This window comes from Coloeus monedula, assembly GCF_965178545.1.
Source record: "Coloeus monedula genome assembly, chromosome: 26".
NCBI lineage: Eukaryota > Metazoa > Chordata > Aves > Passeriformes > Corvidae > Coloeus > Coloeus monedula.
Window position 1 is genome coordinate 1506117 of NC_138806.1, and position 24475 is coordinate 1530591.

The following is a 24475-nucleotide window of genomic DNA, read 5'->3' on the forward strand; positions in this document are numbered from 1 at the left end:
AGAAAACGTTTAGAAACACAATTAAAATCCAAAGGGGGATGAGGGTGGGGGGACAGGGGCCCCCCAGCTCCTACGGCAGCTTGGAGGCACCGCTGGCTCGGGGGGCAGTGCCAGCCCCCCCTGTCCTGCAGGGACACAAGTGGGGACTTGGCTCAGGGTTGGGGGAACATGGAGCATGCAGTTCCCACCCCCAAAAGACAGGGAGGTGGATGGGGGGTGTTGGGGGGGACACAGAGGGGACAGGGACAGCAGGATCCCTCGTGGCAGAGTCTGGTGGCACAGGTGGGGGGTCCCAAGCAGATGGGGACACGGGTGGCCTGGGGGTGGTCCTTCTGGCCCCTCCCCTGGCAGGACACTGGGTAGGGCTGGGCATGGGACAGGGGCAGGGAGGAATGAGAGGGGTGGGAGGGCTGGTGACAAAAAGGGACAGCGGAGGTGGGATGAGATGGTGGCTGAATGGGATTGTGATGGGCTGGGACAGTGATGGGACACGATGGTGGCAGGAGAGGATGGTGGTGGGCTGGGACGGTGGTGGGAGAGGACAGTGACAAGGCACGATGGTGGCAGGATGTTGGTGTGGGGAGGGTGGAGGGATGGCGTGCCAGTAGGATGGGACAGTGACAGACAGGATAGGGTGGTGGGAGGGTGGGATGGGGATGACAGCAGTGGGATAAGATGATGGCTGTGTGGGATTGCGGTGGGATGGGACTGATGGGACAGGATGACAGTGGGAGGGGATGGTGGTGGGATGGCAGTGGGCTGGCACAGCGCTGGGACAGTGACGACACAGGACGGTGGTGGGCTGAGATGGGTGACAGCAGCGGTGTCCCCGCCATCCCAGCACCCCCCAGCCCCCGGGGTTTGCCCCCAACCCGGGACCCGGGGCCCGCTCTTCGCACACTCACTTGACATTGAAGACCATCAGTGGCCGCTCCTCCCGCTTCTGCCAGGGGCTCTTGCGGTCGCCCCCCTCGTCCCCGCCGTCGCCCGCCTCGGCCAGCGCCTCCTCCTCGGGGCTGGTCAGGGAGTCTCGGGGGGCTTCGCTGGCGCTGCTGCGCCCGCTGCCCCCTCCCCGCCGCCCCCCGCTGCCCGCCTCCAGCAAGGGGGCCAGCGAGCTGTCCTCGGGGGAGGCTGCGGGCAGGGCAGGCCGGGGCCCCCCGTCCTCTCCCCCGCCTCCGGCGGCCCGGGGGAGGCGGGGAGGGGGCGCGGGGCCGGGGCCCCTCTCGCTGCCCTGCAAGTCGATGTAGGAATGCCGAACCTGGGAGGAGCGCCCGTCCAGGGACACGAACCAGGCTCTCGGGGGTGGCGGCCCCCCCAGTTCCAGGAGCTGCTGCCCTGCCAGCGCCTGCAGCTCCCCGTTGAGCTGGGCCACCGCCGACCCGTCCAGCAGCACCGGGATGGCCACCGAGCCACTCACCGGCTGGGGGGCCCGAGCCCCGCCCCAGTTTTCCCCCTCCTCGAAGGGCTGCCCGGAGGAGGGGGCGGGCGGGGGCGCGGCCGTCGCCGCCGTCGAGCCGGGTCCCCCATCGGCTTCGGGGGGACCCTCGGGCTCGCCGGGGGCCAGGCGCATGTAGCGGGCGGGGATGAGGAGGGTGGGCATCACCCCCCGGTAAACATCCTCGGGCCCCCCGCCGCGGTCCAGGGGCCCGCAGAGGAGCAGGGGGCCGGGGGGGGCCAGCGAGGGCGGGCGCGGGGGCGGCTCAGGCAGCGGGTGCTCGGTGGGCTGCGCCCCGTAACGGGAGAACGAGGGCGAGGGGGGCCGCGGGGGGAAGGCGGGGGTGCCCCGGGGGTGCTCGTCGGGCGGCTGCAGCCCGTCCACCGAGCGGGCGGCCCGGAGGCCGAAGGCTTCGCCGGGGCGCCCATAGTCCTCGTGGGCGGGGGGCTGGCGGCGGCGGGGGCCCAGCGTGGCGGCCGGGGGCCGGGGGCCGGCGCGGAGCGGGGCGGGGGCCGGCGGCTGGAAGAAGTCCGGCCGGGCGGGGGTCAGCTCGCGGGTCGAGGGGGGCAGGCTGGGGGTGGGCAGGTCCGTGTCCCCCCCCGAGGAGGCGGTCTCCAGATGGCTGCCCCCGCACAGGAGGTCCAGCTGGGACACCGAGGTGGCCTGGTCCCGGCGCGCCGCGTCCAGCGGCCCCGGCAGCGGCAGCTTGCGGTGCTGCGCCCGCGGCTTCAGGCACCGCCGCCTGCGGGGACACGGGGGCGATGGGGCGGGGGTCCCTCTGCTTCCCCCCCTCCCTCGCCTGCTGGAGGGAGCTACAGGAAGCGGCTACAGGGCACCCAGGGGTGCTGGGGAGTGGTGTGTGCCCCCCCCAAATCCAGCTAAAGAGCACCCAGGGGTGCCACAGACTGGTGCCTCCTCCCCATAGCCAACTATAGGGCATTTGGGGGTTCCAAGGGGTAGTGACCCCCTATAAGTGGCTACAGAGCACTCAAGGGTGCCAGGAGGGTGGTGCCCCTTCCCCATAGTCAGGTCTAGGGCACCTGGGGGTGCCATGGGGTGGTGCCCCCCTTCCCAAAGCCAGATATAGGGCACCCAGGGGTACCAGGAGGATGGTGCCCCCTCCCCATACCCAGTTATAGGGTGCCAGGGAATGCTCCCCCCAGCTATGGGGCACACAGGGGTTACAGGGGGGTGCTGCCCCCCATTCCCACATGGAATGTTGGGTGGGGGGTATGTTCAGTTCCCACCCCCCACCATGGTCAGGATGCAGCGGGTGCTGACCTGCAGTAGTAGATGAGGAGGCAGAGGAGGATGAGCACGAGCAGGGCCAGGGCACCCAGGATGGTGAGGAGGAAGATGGTGTGGTAGGTGGTGATGTCTGTCACACCCGCTGCCATCGCCACCAGCCCTGGGGACAACAGGCTCAGAGGGGGAACCCTCCCCCCACCAAATAGTACCCTGGGGGCTGCCCCCTGCCCCTGGACAGCCCTGGGACAGAGAGGCAAAGGGAACCCCCACCAGAGCACCCCAGGGGGCTGTGATGTCCCCCCAGCCTCAGCCCTGGGGACAATGGGATCAGGGGGGAACCCCCACCCCACCAGGAGCACCCTAGAGTGGTCCCACCCCCTTCAGGCAGCCCTGGGACAGGGGGTTCAGAGAGGGAAGCACCCCAGGGTGCTGCCACCCCCTCCCCAGCCAGCCTGTCCCCAGGGACCCAGGCTGGGGGGACACCCACAGGTGTCACCTTACCTGTGCTGGGGGAGGGCAGAGCTGCTGCCCAGTATCCCAACTGGGAGGAGACAAACGTCCAGTACAGCTGCCGGCCTTCCCTTCGGATCAGCCCTGTCCCGTTACGGACCCACAGCCCTGCAGGGACACACTGGCCTGAGACCCCTCCAACTCATCACACCCCCCGCCACCCACAGCAGGAGCTGTGTCCTCTTCTGCCACCCCCAGCCAGCACTCACCGCTCTTGGGGTCAAACCTCCAGGCTGGCACACTGGTGGCCACCACGGCCGTGGCGTCGGGGGCCAAAGGGATGGACAGGTGGACGGGGCCGGCCAGCGGCACCTCGGTCCCGTTCCCGGTGAACAGGTGGACGCTGACAGCCGCCACCGGTGCCAGCTCCAGCCAGGTGCCATTGGCTGCGGGGACAAGGACGGGGACATCCCTAAGGGGGGCCACATGGGGTGTGTCCCCCCCCCCCAAGTCCTCGGTGTTCCCCATACCGCTGCCGTCCTGCTCGGCCCCGAGGAAGGCGGGGAAGGCGCGGGCCAGGCTGGGGCCGGAGGCAGCGGTGAGGGACGCGGCGAGCTGGCTGTAGGTGGAACTGCGGGGCAGGCGGGCTGCCCGCCGTGGGAACTGCGCCCACGGCTGCCCACGGCCACCTGCGGGGACACGGCAGGTGGCATCACCCGGAGGGACTGATGGTGTCACCCACTGCCATCCCCACGGCTCAGCCGCGGGGCACAGGGTGGGTGGCAGCACTCAGGGGGGCTGGTGGTGTCACCCACCACCATCCCTGTGGCTCACCTGGGGATCCCAGGAGGATCTGGACCAGGTCCTCGTACAGGATGAGGGTGGCCGGGCGCTCCGGGAGCAGGTAGAGGCTGATGGAGGCGTAGACTGCAAGGGGAGCAGGGGGTGATGGGGGACCCCAAAAATACACACACCTGGACCCCAAAAATACACACACACACTCCTCACAGGCTTAGGGGAGGACTGATGGGGCGAAGGGGGAGATGGGCTCTGCAGAGAGGGTGGGGAAGGGGGAGATAGCAAGGGGTGAGATGCATGTGGGGATGGGGACAGGAGGGACGGCTGGGGGCAGGGTGGGGCACCCCCTCCACAACCCCATCCATGCCCCCTCCATCCCCATCCCTGTACCACTTCATCCTCGTACGCCCCATCCCCACACCCCCATCCCCATCCTGTACCCCACAATCCCTGTACCCACATCCCCACCCCCCCAGATGAGTGCTCCCACATGTCCCAACCCCTGCCCAGGTGACCCCATTGATGCCACCCCCACTCCCCCCTGCCCTGGGGAGAAGGGCTGAAGCCCATCCCAGGGGACACCCCCAACATCCCCTGCCCTGGGATGGGGGGACTTTGAGGCCACCAGGACATGCTTTTCCCCTCCCAAAGGGGCCAGACCCCTCCCAAACACCCTTCTGTAAGGGACCCCTACATCAAAACCTCTTAGAGGTCCCCTGTAAGGAAGGGACTGAGGTCCCAGGAAGGGACTAAGGACCCCACACCAGGCTCAGAGCCCCCAGTCCAGTACAGAGCCACCCTCAAGGAATTTAGGGCTCCAATCAGACCCAGAACCCTCAGAAGGGATTGGGGATCCCCCATAAGGGCTCAGATCCCCACAGGAAGGCTTGTGTCCCCCAGTCAGACTCAGAGACCCCAGCAAGGGATTGGGGACCCCCAAGCAGAGCCCCCCAGGAAGGCACTGGGGTCCCCCCAAGGTTGGGGGTCCCAGTGACTCACGTGGCAGTTTGGTGACGCGCCAGGGCACGGAGGCGGTGACGTATCCGCGGCGTGCGGCGGTGACGAGCAGCCAGGAGCCCAGGCGGTAGGGCACGGGCAGGACCCCGGTGCCCGTGTGGTCGGTGGTCCCGGCTGCCAGCGCGCTGCGGGCGCCGAACACGTCGAGGGCCGCCTGCGCCAGCGGGGCCAGCGTCCCGCTCTCGAACACCTGCACCCGCAGCAGCACCTCTGGGGGACACGGGGAGGACACCGGTGTGGGCACGGGCACCGCACCCCCACAGCACCAGTGGCACAGGGGACAGGGTGGGGGGACACTGTGGGGGTGGGGGGACACATCCCGGGAGTCACAGCCACTAACCCAGGGGGTGCGGCCACCATCCCAGGGGGCATGGCCACCATCCCAGGAGGTCATGGGCACCATCCTGATGGATGATGGGCACCACCCCAACAGGTGGTGGGACCTGTCCTGCTGGGTCATGGCCACCATCCCCATCATAGGGGTCCATGGCCAACAGCACAGGGGGTCCAGCCACCATTGCAGCAGGTGGTGGGACACACCCTGCCAGGCCATGGCCACCATCCCAGGGGGGTCATGGTCACCATCACAGCCACCATCCTAGCTGGGGTGGGACTCATCCCAGTGCCCACCATCCCCAGCAGGTCACAGCCACCACCCAGGTGGCCACAGCCACCACCCTGGAAGGTCACAGGTGATCCCCCCAGACAGCAGGCACTGTCCTGAGGGGGTGTGAGCATCACTGCTGTGCCCACCCTGTGCCCCCTCGAGGGGGCTCCTGGCCCCAGGGTGCCGTGCCCACCCGGGTGGGTGCACCCAGTCCCTCACTGCCAACCCCTCCACCAGAAGCCACCCCCAGGGTGCTGCTCACCCCTGTCCCAAGGTCAGGGACCTTGGGGATGTCTCGACCCCAGCAGCTCCCACCGGCAGCAGAGGGAGAGATCCCCCCCGGATCCCCTCCGCCAGTCCCTGCTGCAGGACAGGGGAGGGCCCGGCTCGAGGGAGGGGGGGACCCTAAACCCCCGTGTGCCCCCGGCCCCCCCGAGCCAGCGCCATCCTGCGCATGATCCGCAGCCCTTGGCAGCTGTCCCGGCTCCGGCGCCGTCACCCAGGCAACGACCTCCTTCATCCCGCGCCCCGGGGCTCCCGCCCGGCCCCCCGCAGCCCCGGAACCCCCCCACTCCACCGGGCACCACCCCGCCCCGGCCCCGGCCCAGATGTGGCAATGGGCGAGGGGGGGAAATTCGCAGCAGCTGCTCCAGCGATGCACAGGGGCGGGGGGCGGGTGTCAGGAATGGAGGGGCTGGGGGTGTCCCCCCGCATGGCCGGCACCCGCGGGCAGGAATGTCCCTGCGGCCACACGCCGGCCACCCGCAGCTGCCGGGGGACAGCTGGCACCAACGGCGACCCCGGCGTCCCCCGGAGAGAGGGAGCCATCCCCAGCACGGGGGCACAGGCACGGCCGTCCCCTTCCCCAGTCCCTGTCCCCCCACCATCATCAAAGGTCCCCAGAGGGGGTACGGCCACCGCGAGGCACGCTGCCCCCCCGCTGGCTCCCCAGTGCCTCCCCGTCTGACCCCACGGTCCCATGAGGCGGGGCGGGGGGTGCCAGGCCCTGGGGTGGCAGTGACGAGCCCTGTCATGTCTGTCACCTCGCGGGGATGGGGATGGGCAGGGGTGACGCCAGCGGGGAGCTGAGCCAGCACAGACAGGACGGGCCAGGGACCCCCCCTCACCCCACAGCCCCCCTCTCACGCCCGGGCACGTCTCACCCTGGCATACGGGCTCTGTCAGGAGGGTTTGGGGTGCAGGAGGGGGTCACAGGGAGCCGCGGGGACCCCAAGGCCCACCCTGCCTGCCGGGTGCACCCCCACCATCCTGCACCCCCGGGTGCTGCTCAAGGACCCCCCCATCATCATGCACCCCCTGGCCTGGGACCCCCACCCACCATCAGACACCCTCAAGCTCTGCTCAGGACCCCCACCCACCCTCCTGCACTCCCAAGCTCTGTCCATGATCCCCACCCAACTTCCTTCACTCCCTGGTTTGTGACCCCCACCCACCATCACCAACCCTTGGCGCTGCCCGGGACCCACCCCCCCACCCTGTACCGCAAGGTCTGGGACCACCCCCACAGTCTCGTCCCCCCCCCCAGCTCTGTCCGTGACCCCCACCCACCCAGCTGCACCCCCTGGCACTGCCCAGGCCCCCCACCCACCACCCTCTGCTCGCCGGTGGCCACAACCGCCCGGGGAGGGGGAGCCAGACGGACAGACGGGGGTGCGGCCGGACAGACAGAGCCGGGGACGGACGGAGGATGGACAAGGGGGGTGGACGGGGGGAATGGAAGGCGGGCGCGGGCGCGGTGGGGGGCGGGTGGGCAGGGATGGAGGTGTCGGAGCCGGGGGGGCCGGGGAATGTCGGGTCCGGAGGACCCGGGGTGGCCGGACGGGGATGGGGGTGTCGGGACCGGGGGGATTCGGGGCGGGGATGGGGGTGGGCGGGGATGGGGGTGTGGGAGCCGGGGGGTGCCGGGGAGCGTCGGGGCGGGGGTCGGGCGGGGGCTGGTGCTGCCGAGGGGGTGTCGGGGCCAGAGGATGCCGGGGGGAAGTCGTGGCGGGGGTCGGGCGGGGATGGGGGGGCCGGTGCTGGGATCGATCGGGGGGGTGGTGCCGGGGGGGGATCGGGTTCAAAGGATGCCGGAGGGATGTCGGTGCGGGGATGGGGAGTGGGGGCGTTGGTCGGGCTGGGGTGGTGCGGGGCAGGGGGGTAGGGGCCAAGGGATGCCGGGGGGATGTGGGCGCGGGGATCGGGCGGGGAGGGCGGCGGGGGGTGTTGCCGGCGGCGCCCCCCGCCCCGCACACAAAGGCCGCTCTCACCGTGCGCTCCCGGCTCCGCCGCGCCCCGCGCCCGCCGCCCGCCCGCGGCCGCCAGCAGCAGCAGCACCGGCAGCGGCGGCAGCGGCGGCAGGAGGCGGCGGGGCCGCATGGTGGCTCCGCGCCGTTACCCCGCCATGCCCGGCCCGCCCGGCCCGTCCGCTCGCCCGCCGCGGGGACCGGGCTCCACCTGCCGGAGCCGCCGGGCACGGCCGCCCAGTGCCCACCCCCGGAGCGGCACCGCCCCGGCACCGGGACCACCCCCGGCACCGCCCCGAGACCCCCAGACCCACCCCCGGTGCCGCCCCAGACCCCCGGCACCGCCCCCTGCACTGCCCTGGGAGGGAGGGCCGGGACCCATCGCCGGTACCGCAATTGCCTCCGCAGCCCCTCCCCGGGACCGCTGCGGGACCTGTACCGGGACTCGGTACCGGCATCGGCATCCCGGGACTGACCCTGGTATTGGCAGCGGAATCTCAGGACCCGCCCCCGACATCGGCACCGACCCCCGGATCCACCTCTGACACTGCCTCGAGCCCCGGCACTGCCCCCGGTACCGATCCCGACCCCTGTACCCACCCCCGGTACCACCCCGGAACCAGGACCGGGACCCGCACTGCGGGACTCACTCCGATACTGCCACCGGCAGCCTCGCACTGCCCGCGGTACCGCACAGGCCTCCCGGGACCCATTCCCGGCTCCGCTCCAAGTCCCGGGACAAGGACATGGTACCTGCACCGGCATCCCCGGACTGACCCAGTACCGGCACCAGCACCCCAGGACCCACTCCCGGTACTTCCTTGAGCCTCACTGTCGACCCCCGGTACCGCAGCGGCATTTCGGGACTGGCCCTTGGCACTGCCCCGACCCCCCGGACTCATCCTCGGGACTGACCCCGGTACCGTGACCCACCCACGGTACCAGCACCAGCCCCGGTACGGATCCCAAAGCGCTGCACAAGCCCCCAGGACTGACCCCGGGACCAACCCCCACCGCCCTCCCGGGGCACCCCACAAGGGCACACGGGGGTCCCCAAAAGCCTCCCTGCCCCCCTGCTGCGCCGTGTCCCCTGCGGGACCCCCCCGGTACGGGTCCGGGGGGGCACAACCACATCGCCATGGGCAGCACCCGAGGGCCAGGCGGGGATTTATTGTCCGGGGGGAGCAGAGGGGGGCTGGGGTCCCACGGGCACTCGGGGGGGCTGCGCGGGAGTGGGGCACAGGGGGACCCCGGGGACACCGCTAGTCCTGGGCATCCCCCGGCTCCTGGGCCTGGACCGGCTCCTGTGTGTCCCCCTCGGTGGGCGGGCGCGTCCTCTTGAAGAAACCCGTCTGGAAGGGGACACGGTGACAGTCGGACCCCGGGGGACCCCGCGGCACCAACCCCGGGGATCCCACAGCATCAGCCCCCCAGAGGTGCCACAGGGACCCCATGACAGCTCCTGAGGGACCCCCTGGCACCAGCCTCTGGGGATCCCACGGTGTCACCCGCCTGGGACCTCACGGCATCACCTGTGCTGCTGTCCCCCCATCCTGCCCCACATCCCCCGCCCGCAGCACTATGTCCCATGTTTCATGGTCCCTCTGGTGCCGGTGAGGCCCCACAACCATGGTGGATGTCACCAGCGTCCCCAGTGTCCCCCTGGGCCCACTCACCTTCCACATGAGGAGGACGAGGAGGGTGAGGAGCAGGAGCCCGGCCAGGACCCCCAGCACCACCCACCACACTGGCACAGGGCCCTCGCCCCCGGGGCTGGCACGCACCACGTGGGTGTCGGTCTGCAGAGGGACAGGTGGGTGACACCGCTGCCACCACGGCCTGTCCCTGTGTCCCCACACCCAGCCAGCCCTACCTCGGCCTTGCCGGTGGGCAGGACCCGGGGCTGGACGCGGTAGGGCATGGCCGAGGTGTTGAACCACGCTTGTGACTGGATGCAGAACTGTGTCAGGAGGTGCTCCCGCTAGGGACGGACGAGGTGACACACGAGGGACACATGGGGACACATGGGAACACATGGGAACCTGGCGTCAGGGGTGCTGGCAGCTAACAGGGCACCCATGACCCCACACATGGTATCCCCAGGGTGCTCTCTGGGGACCACCATGCAGGAAGGGCCACGGCAGGGATGCCCTGTGGCCACAGTGCCACCCCAACCCCTCTGCCCCCAGGAGGGGACAGTACCTGCTGCAGGGTGTCCATCCAGAGCAGGGCGTGGATGCTGACCAATGCCCGCTGGTCCTTGCCCAGGCTGGGCACGTGGCAGGTGATGTCCACGCACGTGGCATTGTCACAGTCCTGAGGGACAACGGTGGGTGCTGGGGGTGCTGGGGGGCCCCCAGCCCAGGGGACACTCCCAGCCCTGTACCCACCATGGGCTGCAGGTCCCCAGGGTCACCCAAGGGATGCTGTCCCCCGCCCTGGCACCCCCCAGCCCCTCACCCATCACAGCCCGCAGCTCCCCGGGGTCACCCGCTCACCACACGGACGAGGTCCCCCAGGCCGGCTCCCGGGGGCGGCTCCGCCTCCCGGCGCTCCCGCTGGTGGGTGCCGTTCCCGGGCGCTGCGGCGGTCGGGCGGGGGATCTCCAGCTGGAAGGGGACACAGAGGTGGCACCCACTGCCCTGACTCGCCCCAGCGCCCGGGGGTGGGCAGCGGCCCCGCAGCCCCTACCTGGGCGGGGTTGAGGGCGGGGTGGTGGGAGCAGTTCATGCCCCCCTCGGTGCCCAGCTCCAGCAGGTAGAGCAGGACGTGGTCGCCCAGCTGGTGGGGGACGGCGAGGCTCAGAGTGACCCCGCTGACGGTGCCGGGACCTTTGTTGTGGAGCTGCAGGAGGACGGTGGAGTGATGCCCAGCACAGGGGGTGACGCCGGGGAGGGGACAGAGGGGGACATCCCCTGAGCACCCGCGGGTGCAGTGTCCCACCTCATAGATGTGCTCCACCTTGATGCCGTGGTCCTCGAGCCGCCGGCTGCCCTCCACCCGGTGCCAGCTCGTGGGCAGCACCGTGGTGGCAGGCAGGGAGGTGCTGGTGGGAGAGGAGGGTCAGTGTCCCGCTCTGTCCCCCCCATTGTCCCCATGTCCCCCCAGACCCTCACCCTCGCAGCTCCATCTCTGCCTCTGCCTCCACGGGCACTGTCACCGTCACCGACGCGTTGCTGGGGCTGGGGCTGTTCTTGCTGCGGGGACACAGAGACATGAGGGACGGACTCTGAGTTTGGGCACCGTGTCCCAGCAGTGGGTGGGGGGCAGGGGGACAGCAGGGCGTCACCTCCGCAGCTGGAGGTGGAAGGTGATGGCGTCCCCCATGTCCTCCAGCCCGGACACGCTCAGCTCCAAGTCCACGGTGATCTGCGGGACAGCACAGGAGAGGGGCAGGTGGGTGACCAGCCCCAATGGGTGACGGGCACAGCAGGGACCCCCTGTCTCCTTACCTGGGCTCCCGCTTTCATGGGGTTGCCCAACTCACAGAGTACCACACGGGTCCCATTCTCCTTCTTGGGGTTGCAGCTGAGCTTCTCCTGCCCCTGCGGGGTGGGGACATGGGACAGGGACACATCATGGACCCCCCCACGAGCCAACCACCCTGGGGACCTGCACGAGCTGAGGGCAGGGCTTGAGCCCCACACTCCAGACACCCCTGAACGTCCATCACCAGTGGGCACGCCATGGAGGGTGATGGCCACCAAGGGCAGGACATGAGCCCCCCAACCCAGGGTCCCTGGGCACCCATCCCCACCAGGCGCAGCCATGGAAGATGATGGAGATGGAGGATACAGTGTAAGCCCCCCGATGTGGGTCACTCCCTGTGCTGGGCATCCCCCAGCACCCATCACCACTGGGCACCCCCAAAAACGGTGATGGCTACCAAGGACAGGACATGACCCCTCCCTCCCCCCATCAGCCCCGTTACCCCGCACTCGACACCCACCGGGATGGTGCTGCGGGCAGCCTGGTAGTGGGTGCCGGGGGGCAGCTGCACCCTCAGCTCGGCCTCGAAGGCGCCTTCGCCCGCGTTGGTGGCGTTGGCGCGCAGGGAGAGCGCGGCCTCCGCCCCGATCAGCAGGCGTTGGCTGGGGCTGGGGACATGGGGACAAGGCTCAGCACCCCGAGGGGACACCGAGCACTCCCTCACACCCCCCCCCCCCCCCCCCCCCCCCCCCCGCGGTGCTCACGTGTCAGCGGCCAGGTGGAGGTCGGGGACACAGAGGTTGTCATCGCCACAGTCCTCCAGGATGATGTGGGTCTGGGAGGGGACAGGGAGGGGACAGGGAATCCCCCATCCAGGGTGAGGTGCGGGAGGGGGAGTCATTGGGGACAGCAGGGGACACGGGGGGACATCCTGGGGAGGGATTGGGCTGGTCGGGGGACCAGAGAGGACATCCCAGAGGGAAGATTTGGGACAGGACAGGGTAGAGAGGGGACGTTCCAGGGAGAGACTGGGGATGGTGGAGCGGAGGGAGGTGACGTCTCCGGGAGGGAAGAATGGGGACAGCAGAGGGGACATCCAGGGGACGACTGGGGACACACCAAGGAGGGAGCAGGGACATCAGGGGGAGATCCTGGGGAGGGATTGGGGATGGCAGAGGGGACATTCTCGGGGTGGGAATGGGGACAGTGCTGGGTACAGAAGGGATATCCCAGGGGACTGCAGATTGGGGACTGCAGGGTGAGCACAGAGGGCAGAACAGGAGGGATATGCCAGGGAGTGGCAGGGACAGTGGGGGGGCACATTCCAGGGGGAATGAGGGACAGTGGGGGGGTAGGAGCCACATCCCGATGGAAACTGGGGACTGTGGCGGGGACAGGGACAATGTCCCAGGGGGATGTTGGGGACACTGGTACAGGCTGGGAACCCCGGAGCTGAGCACACCCGGGCTGGGGGTACCCACACGTGCCCTGGCCCAGCCGTGGGGATGAGCCCACCCCGTGTCACCATGGTGACGTCCCCCCACAGCCACGTCCCCCCTACCTGTGCCTGCACCAGGGTGTCCCCGTAGAGCACCAGCCCCGGGGCCTCTCTGGGCAGCGTCAGGGCCACGCTCAGGGCCACCGGGCTCAGCTTGTCCTTGAACTCGGCCTTGTCCTGGGGACACCCGTGGGCAGAGCACTCTGGAGGGCATTCCGTGCCCACCCCACCCTAGGGCCCCCACCCATCACTGTCCCCATCCCTGTTACTCACCCTTCTGGGACACGGGGACACTGTTATCCCCGATCCCTGTCCCCATCCTGGCTGGGGATGCCACATCCCCGTTCCTGTCCCCCACCCTCTGCCGCGCTGTCGCTGTGCCCGTACCCGCAGGTAGGCGGTGAGGTTGCTGCACACAGGGGGTGTCCCCGGTGCCACCACCAGCTGTTCCTGCCAGGACGATTGGTGTCCCTGCAGCAGCAGGACCCTGCGCGACGACCGGGGCTTCAGCCGGTCCAGCTGCAGCTCGGCCTCCAGGTCTGGTGGGGAATGGGAGGGTGACACTGGTGACATCCCCGCAGTGCCCGTGTGCCCCCCGGGTGACACTGGCACTCACAGATCCTCTGAGGGATGCGCTGGCCCGTCACGCTGACACAAAACACCACGTGGAAGCTGCGGGTGGTCAACACCAACAGGTGCTCAGGGACCTGTCCCATCCCCACGGTGGGGTCCCCATGGTCCCCACAGTGGGGTCCCCATAGTGTTCCCGCGGCAGTGCCCCCTCACCAGCTGACACGGACACTGGAGCCGGGCAGGACACAGTCCAGGACCTCAGGGTTCAGCCCGTCGGGGACACTCAGCTGGGTCTGGGCCACCACCACGGGTAGTCCCCTGGGGCACGGGGATATTGCTGAGGTGCCAGGGGACCCAGCAGGGAGCCCCGGGCCACCGCAGGGACGGGCACTCACTGGTACACGGCCACCTTGGCCGCCCCGTAAGCCCCCACGAGCAGATCTGCGGGGACAAGCAGAGGGTCGGCGCCGGGGTGGTGACACCGGGGTGGCAGGGCGGTGGCAGGGCGGTGTCGTGCCAGGGCTGTACCCGCGTAGCCGTTGCCGTCCAGGTCGATGGCACCACGCAGGGCGAAGCCGAAGGCGGCGGGGCCGGGGAAGGGGCTGTTGAGGAGCTGCGTGGGCACCGGCGCCAGCCCCTCGCTCTGCCCGCGGAAGATGAAGACCTGCCCGCTGCCACTGTCACCCCCCTGCGGGGCACCCACGGCCACGTCTGGGGACAGAAGGGACGTGAGCGCCCGCCCAGGCTGTTCTGCCTCAGTTTCCCCAAGGCGCGGCACCGGGGGTGGCACGGCCCCCGCCCCACGCCGCCGCGGTGTTACCGCCGAAGCCGTCCTTGTCCAGGTCCCCGAGGCTGGCGATGGCGGCGGCGAAGCGGCCGTAGGGGTGGGTGCCCGTCAGGGTCTGGGGCGGCCCGGCGAGGGGCTGCTGTCCCCGCCCCAGGTAGAGGTAGAGGCGCCCCAGTTCGCTGCGCTGCCCGTCGGGGCGCCGGGCCATGTACAGGGGGGCACCCACCAGCAGGTCGTCCCGCCTGTGCCCGGCGCGGGGTCAAGGTCAGGGTCCCCAGATTTGGGGGCCGGGGGCACCCAGCGGTGTGCCAGGCACGCGGCAGCACCCCTGGGTGTCCCCGTGGAGGGGGGGGGGGGGGGGCGGGGACTGTCCCTGCTCTCACCCGTCCCCATCGACATCGGCCACTGCCACCGTGTGCCCGAAGTACGAAGCCACCTGGAAAGGGTCCGGGTAGAGGGTGCCACCGGGGGCTGCCAGGGTCCCCCCCAGGTCGGGGGGGCTGGGGGAGCAAGGGGGTGCTGGGATGGGGGGCAGGAGTGCTGTGGAGCACCGGGGGTGCTGGGGGTGGCACAGGGCAGGGGTACCTGCTGGCTGGCGATGCCTCGCAGCCAGCGCAGAGTGTCCCCCGCAGAGAAGATCTCCACCTGCCCAGGGCAGTGTCAGACGCCAGCCCCAGCCCGGGGTGACACATGGTGGCGTCCCCTGGTGTCCCCTCGGCCAGGCACCGGCACCGGGCACTCCGCAGCACTCACCTCACCCCTCGTGTTGCTCTTGTTGGGGACCCCCACCACATACTCTGCGAGGGATGAGAGCCCTGAGTGCCCCCCCACACTGGGACATTGAGGGGAGCACGGTGACACCCCCGGCACTGGGGTGGGCACAGGGATACCCCTGGTGCGACATGGGGGCATGAGGGCACAGAGATGGATGGGACCCCCTGTCCTGGCACAACCTCTGTGCAGCCCCCTCGGGAAGGGAAGCAGGGGATGCCCCAGGCCCACCAACCCCCCTGTCCCCTGCACCCCCCAGCCCTACCTTTGGTTTTGGGGTTGCCATCAAACTCGCCCACAGCCACCGAGTACCCTGCAGGGAGATGGGCACTGGTGACCCCGGGAGCAGGAGCTGGCAGTGGGGCAGGGTGCCCGTGCCCCCTGCTCACCCCGGTACCCGTCCTCGTAGTCGCTGGACACCGGCGCCGTGGGGCGCCCGGGGCTCCCCGGCCACAGCAGGGACGTGCCGAGGAAGCGCCTGAGGATCTTGTCCAGCTCCACCGAGTATACGAGCCCTGGGGGACACCGCGGGGGGAGCACCGGCACTGCCGGGGCACCCGCTGCCACGCGCCCTGGGCTGCCAGTGCCACTGCGGGTGGCACTTACGGGGTACCCCATCCGGGGTGCCCTCCTCCCGCCGTGCCCACTCAAAGGGAGCAGCCCGGGAACACCAGCCGGGGTGGCAACGCCGGCGGGAAGGACTCACCCGAGAAGTAGTACCCGCCGGGGGCACCCAGCACCAGCGTCCCGTCCTGAGGGAGGAGCTGGCTCAGCATCACCCCGGGGCACCCTGGCATCTCCCCCAAGCATCCTCACCCAAGTATCCCCCACCCAAGCATCCCCCCCACTCCTAGGATCTCTCCTCCTGGAATTCCCACTCCAGCATCCCCCACCTCAGCATCCCCACCCCAACGTCCCCCACCGTTACACCCAGGTACCATCCTGGCCACACCCTCTGCATCTCTATCAGCACCCCATGGGCATCCCGGGGGGCACCCCGGCCACGCAGCCCCCTGACCCCCCCAAGGTTCCCGAGTCCCCCAAGTCCCCCGAGTCCCCCGAGCCCCTCAGGTCCCCTCTCACCGGGGTGACAGCGGCGCTGAAGCCGATCTCGCAGTAGCGCTTGTCGTGCACTGAGGGCACAGGGCAGGGTCAGACCGACGCCGGCTTGGGGCACCCCCCGCCCCCGATCCCCGCTCACCGTAGTTCGTCTGGCGGTAGGTGCCGGCCATGGTCCGGTCGCGGCAGGGCGAGTACCACACCGCGCGCCGCTGCCCCGGGCTGTGCACGAAGCAGGTGCCCGTCGGGGTGCGGAACGCCTCGTGCTGCCCCTCCATCGCGTTCCAGTGCTGCAGCGGGGCACAGACCTGGGCACGGCGGTGGGACAGGCTGGGTGCCCGCCCCGCCGCCACCCAAGGCTGCCCACATCCCCCCCCCGGGTGCACTCACCACCAGTTTCCCGTCCCAGCTGGTGACGGACGCTCCCAGCCACTGGTGCGACTTGTAGGTGTGGAGCTCCAAGGTGCCCTGGCTCTCGATCTCGTCCCCTGGGGGAGCGGGAGAAGGGGAATGTGCGGAGCTGGCACCCCCCCGGCGCCCACCCCCCGCCCCACGGCGCCCACTCACCCGCAGTGTCGATGGGGAGGGGGTGGCAGGGGGTCTTGTTGGGGGGCCAGGAGCAGAGGAAGACGGCGCCGGGCTGAGCCACTCCGGGCTGGGAGGTGTTGGCACGGGGGGCCCCCACCGCCACGGTGGGCCTGGGGAGGCAGAGCAGGTGTCAGGGTCGGGGGGCGGGTGCCGTGTCCGACCTCGACACCCCGGTGCCTCTCTACCTTCCCTCGCTCATGTGGAAATCCAGGGCGAAGCCGAAATAGCTGCCGGGGGGTCCATCGAAGGTGGTGGGGGGGTCCTGGAGAAGCCCCAGGGTGGGGGGCAGGCGCAGCCCCCCGAGGAGCAGCAGCACCCGCAGCAGCCCCATCGTCGCCCCAAAATGTGGCCACAGCCCCGGCACAGCCCGTCCCGGGGCGTCCCTGGCTTATCTCGGGGGACGCAGCTGGGGACGGGGCCAGCGGGAACGGGGAACACAGGAAGGACCTCCCCGGAGGCACATCCGCTCCTGCAGGGAGCCAGAGAGGTGCGGGGGAGATGGATGGGAGCAGGGCGGGGGACAGGAGGTGGCAGTGCCACCGGAAGACACGGTGACAGGCTGGGGACACGGCCACAGCAGCCTGAGCCTACCGCCCGCCGGGGCCGCACCCAGCCCGCCGCGGGGTGCCGGTCTTAGGGTGGCTATTTTGGGATGTCCATCTTGGGGTGGCTATTTCGGGGTGCGGGCAGTCCCTACCAGCGGAAATGTAGCGAGGAGGGGGGAGGACAGCAGGGCACAGGGCCCCTCCATCGCCCCCGATATCCCCTCCGCAGCCGGACGGAGCTGACAGCACCGAGCCCGCCAGCGCTGGGCATCACCCCCACACTGTGTCCCCTTCCCCAGGGCAGGGACACCCCAAAACCCTGCCAGGGGAGAGGGGGGCCGGCAGCACCAGCGCTGTGCAGGGCTCTGGCAAGGGACGGGGGGCACGGTAGGGACAGCCCACAGCCAAATGAGCGAGGCGTGTCCCTGTCCCCGCGGAACAGCCGGGGCCCCGCAGCCAAGCCAGGCCTGCGGCAGCCGCGGGGGCTCAACCCTGCCCGGACAGCGCCGGCAGCCCCCGAACGCCCCTGCAGAATTAATTTAAACTCTATTCATTAAGGACTCTCGGGCAGCTCCTCGTGCCAACCCAGAGCCGGGGGCCGGGAGAGGCCCCGGAGCATCTCCCCGGGAGCCAGCCCGTGTGAAAAGCAGCTTTCCTCCTCTCCATCTCTGAAGTTGCAGGTGGGAAGCAGGACAGGGGAGGCGGGGGGTCTCGAGGGGCACAGGGGGGTCCCCGCAGAGCCAAACGGCACCTTGGCCCCTGATGGGGGACACAGCCCCCAGAGCCGGGGCTGCTCCAGCCCTTCGGAGCAGCTGGAGCCTCTCGGCCACCCTGGAGCAGCTGCAGTTGGAAGAGAGTGGGATTTGCCCAAAGCCGTGGCAGAGCTACGCGGGGTGGGAAGGGTTCAGCTGAGCCCGGATCAGCTCTGTGCCCCGGGAGAGGAGGACACAGGACTCAGGGACAGCTGCTCCTCTTTGGGAGGTCTCATCCCCGGCTGGCAGCAGCATCTGAACTCAGCTGGAGACCACACCAGACCCCTTCAGGGCAGTTCGAATTCTTTCTTCTATCCAATTACTTAATTTCCTGTTTCTTTCAGCACTTCCGCACCATCCCTCATCAGCCACCTCCTTCCAGGGCTACCGCCAGGGAAGGGCAGGTGGCACCCTGGACCCCGACGACCCTGCTGGCATGCAGGGGTTTGGATTTTTTCCCTGTAACCAAACCAGGGCCTTTGGTTAGGAAAGGAGGGGCTGGTGGTCTACACAGCAACTCCACACCACCACAAACCATCGCCTTTTTTTCCACAAATCATTGGTTTATTAGAAAGGTTTTTTTCCCTCATTTTACAGCATATATATATATTTATATATATATCTTATGTGACAAAGTTAAATACAGTCTGTTTATGCTCGTTAAGTAATGACAGGTTAATTATTTTAGCGCTATCCTGAAGTCCAAAAACAATCCCTGCCCACAGCGTGACAGGGCTGGGACACGGAGCCCTACGAAGCTCAGCTCTGACAGTAACACTGAATTGTTCGGTATTTACAGGAAATTGAGTCCCTTTTTTGTGACTGCTGTCACTCTGACCTGCTCCAATTTCTCGTTTACACAGTGAGGGAGCTCAGGGGGTTTTGAGCCTTTGACTCTGCCTGGTCTCGTGCTGTGCTCCAGGAGGGGACAGGGAAGATGAGGATGGGGAAGGGGACAAGGAAAGGGACACGGATGTCACCGTGTCCCCCCACTGCTCTGAAATCCCTCCCTCCAGCGGTGGTGCCCCAAGGGCTGTGACAGCCACAGTGCCCGGTGAGAGGGGACAGCAGCAGCTCAGCCCCTGCGCTGGGAGGGGGCAGCTCCCACGGGGCAGTGCCACCTGCAGCCGGGGCCATGCTGGGAGAACAGGGAAATCCCTTATGGAGTAACTCGGAGTGACCCTGTGTGTGGGATGGGAACAGTCCCAAGGCTCCCCCTGCACCAGCCTCCTCCAAAGGGGAGGAAAAGGAAAGGAAAAACGGGTAAAAAGGGCAATGTGTACTCTGGGAGCAGCCCGAATTCCTGCTGCTCCCCAGGCTGCTCCAGTGCCCATTCCTATGGCAGGGAGGAACGCAGCATTACCTGCAGAGTCACTGCTACCCCCACACCCCTCACCTTGCCCAAGTCTCACCTGTTGGGTTTTTTCTTCTGCAAAATTCTAAATGAGGAATTTTTTTTTGTTTTTACATTTTATAGTACATAAAAACTTCAAAAATACATGAGCTTGATAAAATATACATGCTTAGTTGTTCTGCATCTAGCTGAAACTATAAATTGAACCTTTACAAGTGTCTTGGGTCACCTACAGCAAACATATTTACACAGAAGCCACCAGAACAGGTACCACTAAGAACTGGCTGTAAAAAATATTATTGCGATATACTACAAATGTAACCTTTGATTGGAGCTACAAAAAGCAGCATCTTTGTTTACAGAGTTCAGTGCAATTCTTTACATTAAAAAAAAAAATCCTATAAATTAATAAGGAAACCATCAGTGTTACAGAGGAAAGAACACGCTTTACACCCCGGCCACACTCCCCTGTCCTCTGTATTGCTTCAATTCCTAACAGGATTTTCCTCCTCTCTCCCATCCCAGTGCTTCTTTCCCAACACCACAGAAGATGGAATTCAGAGTGAGTTTTTCCCCCCTTTCAGGAGAAAACTGGTCAAAGCCCAGACTGGAATCCCAACCCCTACCCGGAGAACACCTCTCCAGTCTGGGATATCCAGGCATGTCCTGGCGCGGGAGAACGCGGATGCAGGATGGAGAAGGATGGGAGCTCTGGGCACACACACACAGAGCTCCTCCTCCTCTTTACACCAAGATCTTACTTCCACCTTTGCTGCTCTCACCAAGAAAAACCCACATGTGCAGTGATGGGGGCCAAGGAACCTCCTGCAATGCCTGAAAACTGAGGCCTCCAGCCCCTCCACAGCCGACAGCTCCCGATGTTCCATTGCCGATTACAAGCCGGATTCAATCATGCTATCTTAATTAGATGACCTCATTAAAAGGATTTTTAGAGAACCTATTAGTGTGTATGAAACTTCATTTATCATATACAAGGTGGCAGAAGGAAGATGACCAAGTGTAAGAATCCAGGGGAAAAAAGCCTTTCCAAGTGTCTCGCTGTTCCAAAGGTGAAATGGTTCTTCTGGAGCGGTGCTGCTGCGTGCATGGAGGCGTCGGAGCGAGACATCCCTGGGCGTGGATACAGCCAACAGCCCAGCCCTCGAGCCTCGGCTTCTTTGGCTGCTCAAGAGTGAAAGGAAGTGCTCAGGCCTCACCTGCCCACTGGCTCGACTCCAACCCCTTCCCAAAACACCAAATATTCTCCTTCCTCCGAGGTTCCTTCATTTTGTCCTTCATGTGCCATGGCTGGGTGGATGCTGCAAGTCCTGTCCTGAGAAAATGGGGTGCAGCAGGGGGTGGAGGTGCAGGGCTGTGGCAGCAGCAGCTGCCGCAGGCCTGGGAGCCAGGAGGGTCGGGTAGAGAGCGTGAGGGACCGGGTGGAAGGTGAAGGGGCCCGGGTGGATGGCGGACGCCGGAATGATGTGGATGGGATGGCTGGCCAGGAACGTGGCGGGGTGCCCCGGAATAATTGAGTGGGTCAGGTGGGACAAGGAAATGGGTGTCAGGTGTGGCTGGGGGATGTGGTGGACCTGAGCGAGGGGCTGCGGGTGCGGGTGGGGGTGGATGCCGATGGCGGCGGCGGCAGCGGCAGCGTGGTGCTGCAGGATGGCGTGCTGCACTGTCGTGATGGACGTGGCTGACGCCGCTGCCGGCTGCTGGATGTGGATGGGCTGGAGCGCGGGTGCGGCCGGCGCCAGGGCGGCTGAGGCGGGGAAGGCCTTGACTTGCTTGGCCAGCAGCTGCTGCTGGATGTGCTGCTGGGCCGCCTGCTGCAGCTTGCTGTACTTCTCCATCTCCTCGGGGGTGAAGGTGATGGGCTGGCTCTCCAGCGGGGCTAGAGAGGAATCTTCTGCCCCTTCCCGATCCCCTTCCATGCTCGGCTCCCCACTCTGAGGCACGTAGCCAGGAAAGTGCTCAACATCTGGAACTAAGGGCATCATACTGGTTTCCACTGGGACTGGCTGGTTGCCCCCATCCATAGGCTCCGGCCCATCACCATCGCTCGGATCCGAGAGGAAGTTGTGTGGCACGACCAGGTCTCCGGAGCCAAAGCACTCGGGGAGCGCCGGCGCGTCCAGGGGAAGGGACGGCATCTCCACGGCAGCTTCATCACGTTTCTGCTCATCCAGAGGTTTGTCCTGAATTACCATCACCACATCTTCCAGGAGAGACTGGCCGGCCAGCTGACCCTCCTCCATGCCTTGGGAACCATCCTCGGCATCCGACAGCTCCTGCTCCTCGCCCCTCTCCAAGCCAGACTCCTCGTATCTTTTGGAGTTTGGCTTCCGAATGGTTGGCAGCTTCCCAATTAAAGGGAGAACTGGTTTGTTGCCTAAGGAAGGAGGCAGTTTGGGGCCAAAGTAGCCCTGGGGAGGATCTTTGAGCTTTATGCCCACCTTGTTTGCCCCTGACAGCATCTCATCAGTGACACAGGGCTTCTTCTCAACCTTCCTGGACTGCACCTTTTCCAGGAGCAGCTTTGCAGTGACGGAGTTCCTCTCCTCAGGACTGCAGTCTCCTTCCGAGGCCCGCGCCATGCCAGAGCCGCTGCTGTTCTGGGAGAGGGAGCCAGATCCTTTCAGATCCTCTCCTTTGCCATCCTCTTTCTTCAGCAGTGACCCTTCACCTCGACCTGTCCGGAAATAGTGGGGAGATTGGGAGCGGTAGATCTTGGACCTGATGAAGTCCCTTCTGCCAGACCTTCGCTCCTCGGGGCTCTCGTGGCCCCGCGAGCCCTTCCGGGACAGGGACCTCTGCGAGTGGCTGCGGGTGCTGCGGCTGCGGTCCCGGCTGTAGCTGCGGCTGCGCTTCCAGCTCCGGCCCGTCACGCTGCGGCTCCTCCTCTTGCTGCGACTGCGGCTGCAGCTGCTGCTGCGGCTCCTGCCCCGGCTCCTCGATCTCGACCTGCCTCGAGGGTGGGTTCGGCTCCTGCTCCGGCTCCTGGACCTGCTCCTGCTCGAGCTGTAGTCATCTTCCGACGAGGAGTATTTGCGCCGCTTCGAGCGATGGTTTGAGCTGTTGTAGTCGGAGTCATCCTCTGAGTCCTGGGAGCGCTTGGAGTGGCAGCGGGAGCGGTCGCTGTAGTCGCTGTAGCTGTCTTCCGAGTAGCTCCTGCGGCGGCTGTAGCGGCTGTGCTCCGAGGACGCGTCCGAGCTGCTGGAGTAGGACCTGTGCGAGGAGTGCCTGTGGCCCGAGCGGGAGCGGCTGCGCGAGTGCTCGCTGCCCGAGTCGTAGTCGTCGCTGTACTGCGACGGGGACTTCTGGCGGCAGTGCTTGCCGGGGGAGCCCTCGTCGCTGTCGTCGTCGCCGCTGCTCTGCCGGCTCCGGCGGCCGCTCCGGGCCTGGGACAGAGCCGGGCAGCGCCTCCTCACACCAGGCACCTGTTGAAGCTCAGCCTTGTGTTTTTTGCTGCCATGCTCTTGGCAGGAGTTACCTCCGTCCTCTTTTTTACTGCTGCTCCCCTCCTCAGCAGACAGGGATTTCCTCTGGAACTCCTGGGAGCATCGCTTTTTCTTCTGGAAATGGCTGCAGTCTTCGGAGAGTTCAGGTTTCAGTGCCCGGTCCGACTCTGTAGAAAGGGAGGATTTACCTTTTTTGTGCCTGTGCCTTTTCCGTTTCTTGGGTTTCTCTTCCCCCAGCTCAGCTTTCCGGGCCTTCTCCTCAGCTTCCTCCTTGTGTTTGCGTTTGTGTCTGCTGGACTTTTTGTGCTTCTTTTTCTTTTTGTGTTTATGGGACCTTCCAGATTTACTCTTACCCGTTATGCTCTTACTGTTGTCCTCCCCCTCTCCCTTACCGACACCTCCCAGACCAGACTCCTGCTTGCCCTGGGATTTGTTCTCCATTTTTTGAGCAGAACTGTTCCCTACACTTTCAGCCTCCTTGGCTTTGCTCACCTCACCAGGTTCTGTGCTCTGAGTGTTGTCTTTACAAAGCCCCCCTGGATCCTTGGATTTCTCTGCCCCTTTCCCTTTTGCATCCTTGTTCCGGGAGAGCTTGAAGTCGAAGTACAGGGGGTTGCAGCTGTAGGACACAGAGGGCTCAGCTTTGGTGAAGATAAGCAGCTCTGAAGGCCACTGCAGCGTCGTGCTTTCATCCTTACTCAGAACAGGGAAAAAAGGTCCTGTGGGGTGCTTTGGTCCCTCAGAGCCATCTCTGCAGCCCAAGGCAGGAGGAGGAGCTTCTTTAGCAGTGTCTGGCTCGGGGGGGTTGCTCTCTGAAAGGTGTTTGCTCTCCTGTGTATTTTCATTCTCTGGGATGTCTTTTCGTTCCGTTTTGCCCTGCTGAGCTGCACTTTCAGTAGTACTTTGCTCCTTCTGCTGCCCCGTGCTCTCAGCAGCCTTTTCCGTGTGCTTGCCTGGTTTGGGTTTGGGGGAACTCCCCTTTTTCACTTCGTGCGCGTTTTTTTTGTTCACATTTTCAGCTTCTGTTTGCTCAGTAGCCTTCATGAAAAGCAGGAATTGGAAGTTGGGCTTTACTTTACAGTGGGCTGGGGGGATGTAGTGGTAATATTCAGGTTCCACGGCCATTGGTCCATCTTCTCGCCTCATCTTCTTCAGTTTGGATAAGGTGCTTGCCAGAGCCCCGCTGTCCTTGTCGTGCTGGTCATCGTCCTCCGCCTTGCCATCAGAATTATTGGTGCCTTCACCCTCCCCGGATTTCTGCAGGCTGCCAGCCTCCGAGGAGCCCCTCTCATCACCTTTTGCCCCATCTGCAGAATTGGACTCCTCCCCGTGGTCCTTGAAAACAGAAGCGATGGTCTCCAGCTTCACTGGGGTCTTCTTGGCGAAGGAAAAGGACACCCCGATCTTCTGCAGGGGAGCTCCCAGAGAGCTCTTAATGCCAAAGCTGATGGCCTGTGCCCCCTGGGCGGGCGTCTGGCCTGGCATCACAGTGCCTTGTCCAGTGTTCAGGAAGCCTCTGTCCGTGGTCATCTCCGTAGCCTGGCCGGAGCTCGTCTGGATGAAGGAGCCGCTGTTGGCTGCGGAATCATCGTCGTCTCCACCTTCCTCATCCACAGCCACCGTGGTGGTCCTGAACATGGGCCCACTTCCAGGAGCACTGTGGAACAGGGAGAGAGAGAACACAGCTGACTGGTGTCCCTGTCCCTCTGAAGGAGGATCCAGCCCTCAGCTGAGACAATCTCACACAGTTCAAGCGCTCTTGTACCCAGATACATGTATTAAAATATCATTATACAGCCACTCAAAGTTTTTAATAATATTGAATTCCTGAAGAAAATGTATTGCTGGATAAAG

General features: G+C 66.3%; 3 protein-coding genes across 7 annotated transcripts in view; all 3 read right to left on the reverse strand.

Moving 5' to 3' along the window:
• Positions 1-70: 70 nt before the first annotated feature.
• FAM171A2 (family with sequence similarity 171 member A2) lies at positions 71-7942 on the reverse strand (the record flags this gene model as incomplete). The annotated part of the gene is made up of 9 exons (XM_082297475.1): positions 7826-7942; positions 4931-5158; positions 3968-4060; positions 3664-3822; positions 3403-3579; positions 3185-3301; positions 2717-2843; positions 906-2177; positions 71-125 (listed from the first exon to the last, which is right to left on the reverse strand). Exons 1-9 carry the CDS (start codon positions 7932-7934, stop codon positions 71-73), a joined length of 2337 nt encoding a protein of 778 aa, XP_082153601.1. The 5' UTR covers positions 7935-7942.
• A 1072-nt stretch (positions 7943-9014) lies between these two features.
• Positions 9015-16837, reverse strand: ITGA2B (integrin subunit alpha 2b; the record flags this gene model as incomplete). Its single annotated transcript, XM_082297229.1, has 30 exons — positions 9015-9153; positions 9478-9600; positions 9675-9782; positions 10004-10117; positions 10300-10410; positions 10493-10645; positions 10745-10847; positions 10918-10998; positions 11091-11170; positions 11254-11346; positions 11751-11898; positions 11995-12065; positions 12792-12905; positions 13116-13267; positions 13345-13400; positions 13515-13619; positions 13697-13742; positions 13830-14012; positions 14122-14330; positions 14472-14524; positions 14674-14733; positions 14842-14885; positions 15125-15172; positions 15249-15374; positions 15566-15611; positions 15943-15992; positions 16061-16226; positions 16309-16406; positions 16486-16616; positions 16692-16837. The coding sequence occupies 30 exons, from the start codon at positions 16835-16837 to the stop codon at positions 9064-9066; spliced, it is 3108 nt and encodes a 1035-aa protein (XP_082153355.1). The 3' UTR covers positions 9015-9063.
• A 1505-nt stretch (positions 16838-18342) lies between these two features.
• Positions 18343-24475, reverse strand: part of GPATCH8 (G-patch domain containing 8) — a 55981-nt gene continuing 49848 nt past the window's right edge. For all 5 annotated transcript variants that reach the window (XM_082297419.1, XM_082297420.1, XM_082297422.1 and 2 more), the window contains one exon: positions 18343-24278. In XM_082297419.1, the coding sequence (XP_082153545.1) occupies positions 20453-24278 (3826 nt within the window). In that variant the 3' untranslated portion in view covers positions 18343-20452. The remainder of the gene's footprint in view (positions 24279-24475) is intronic.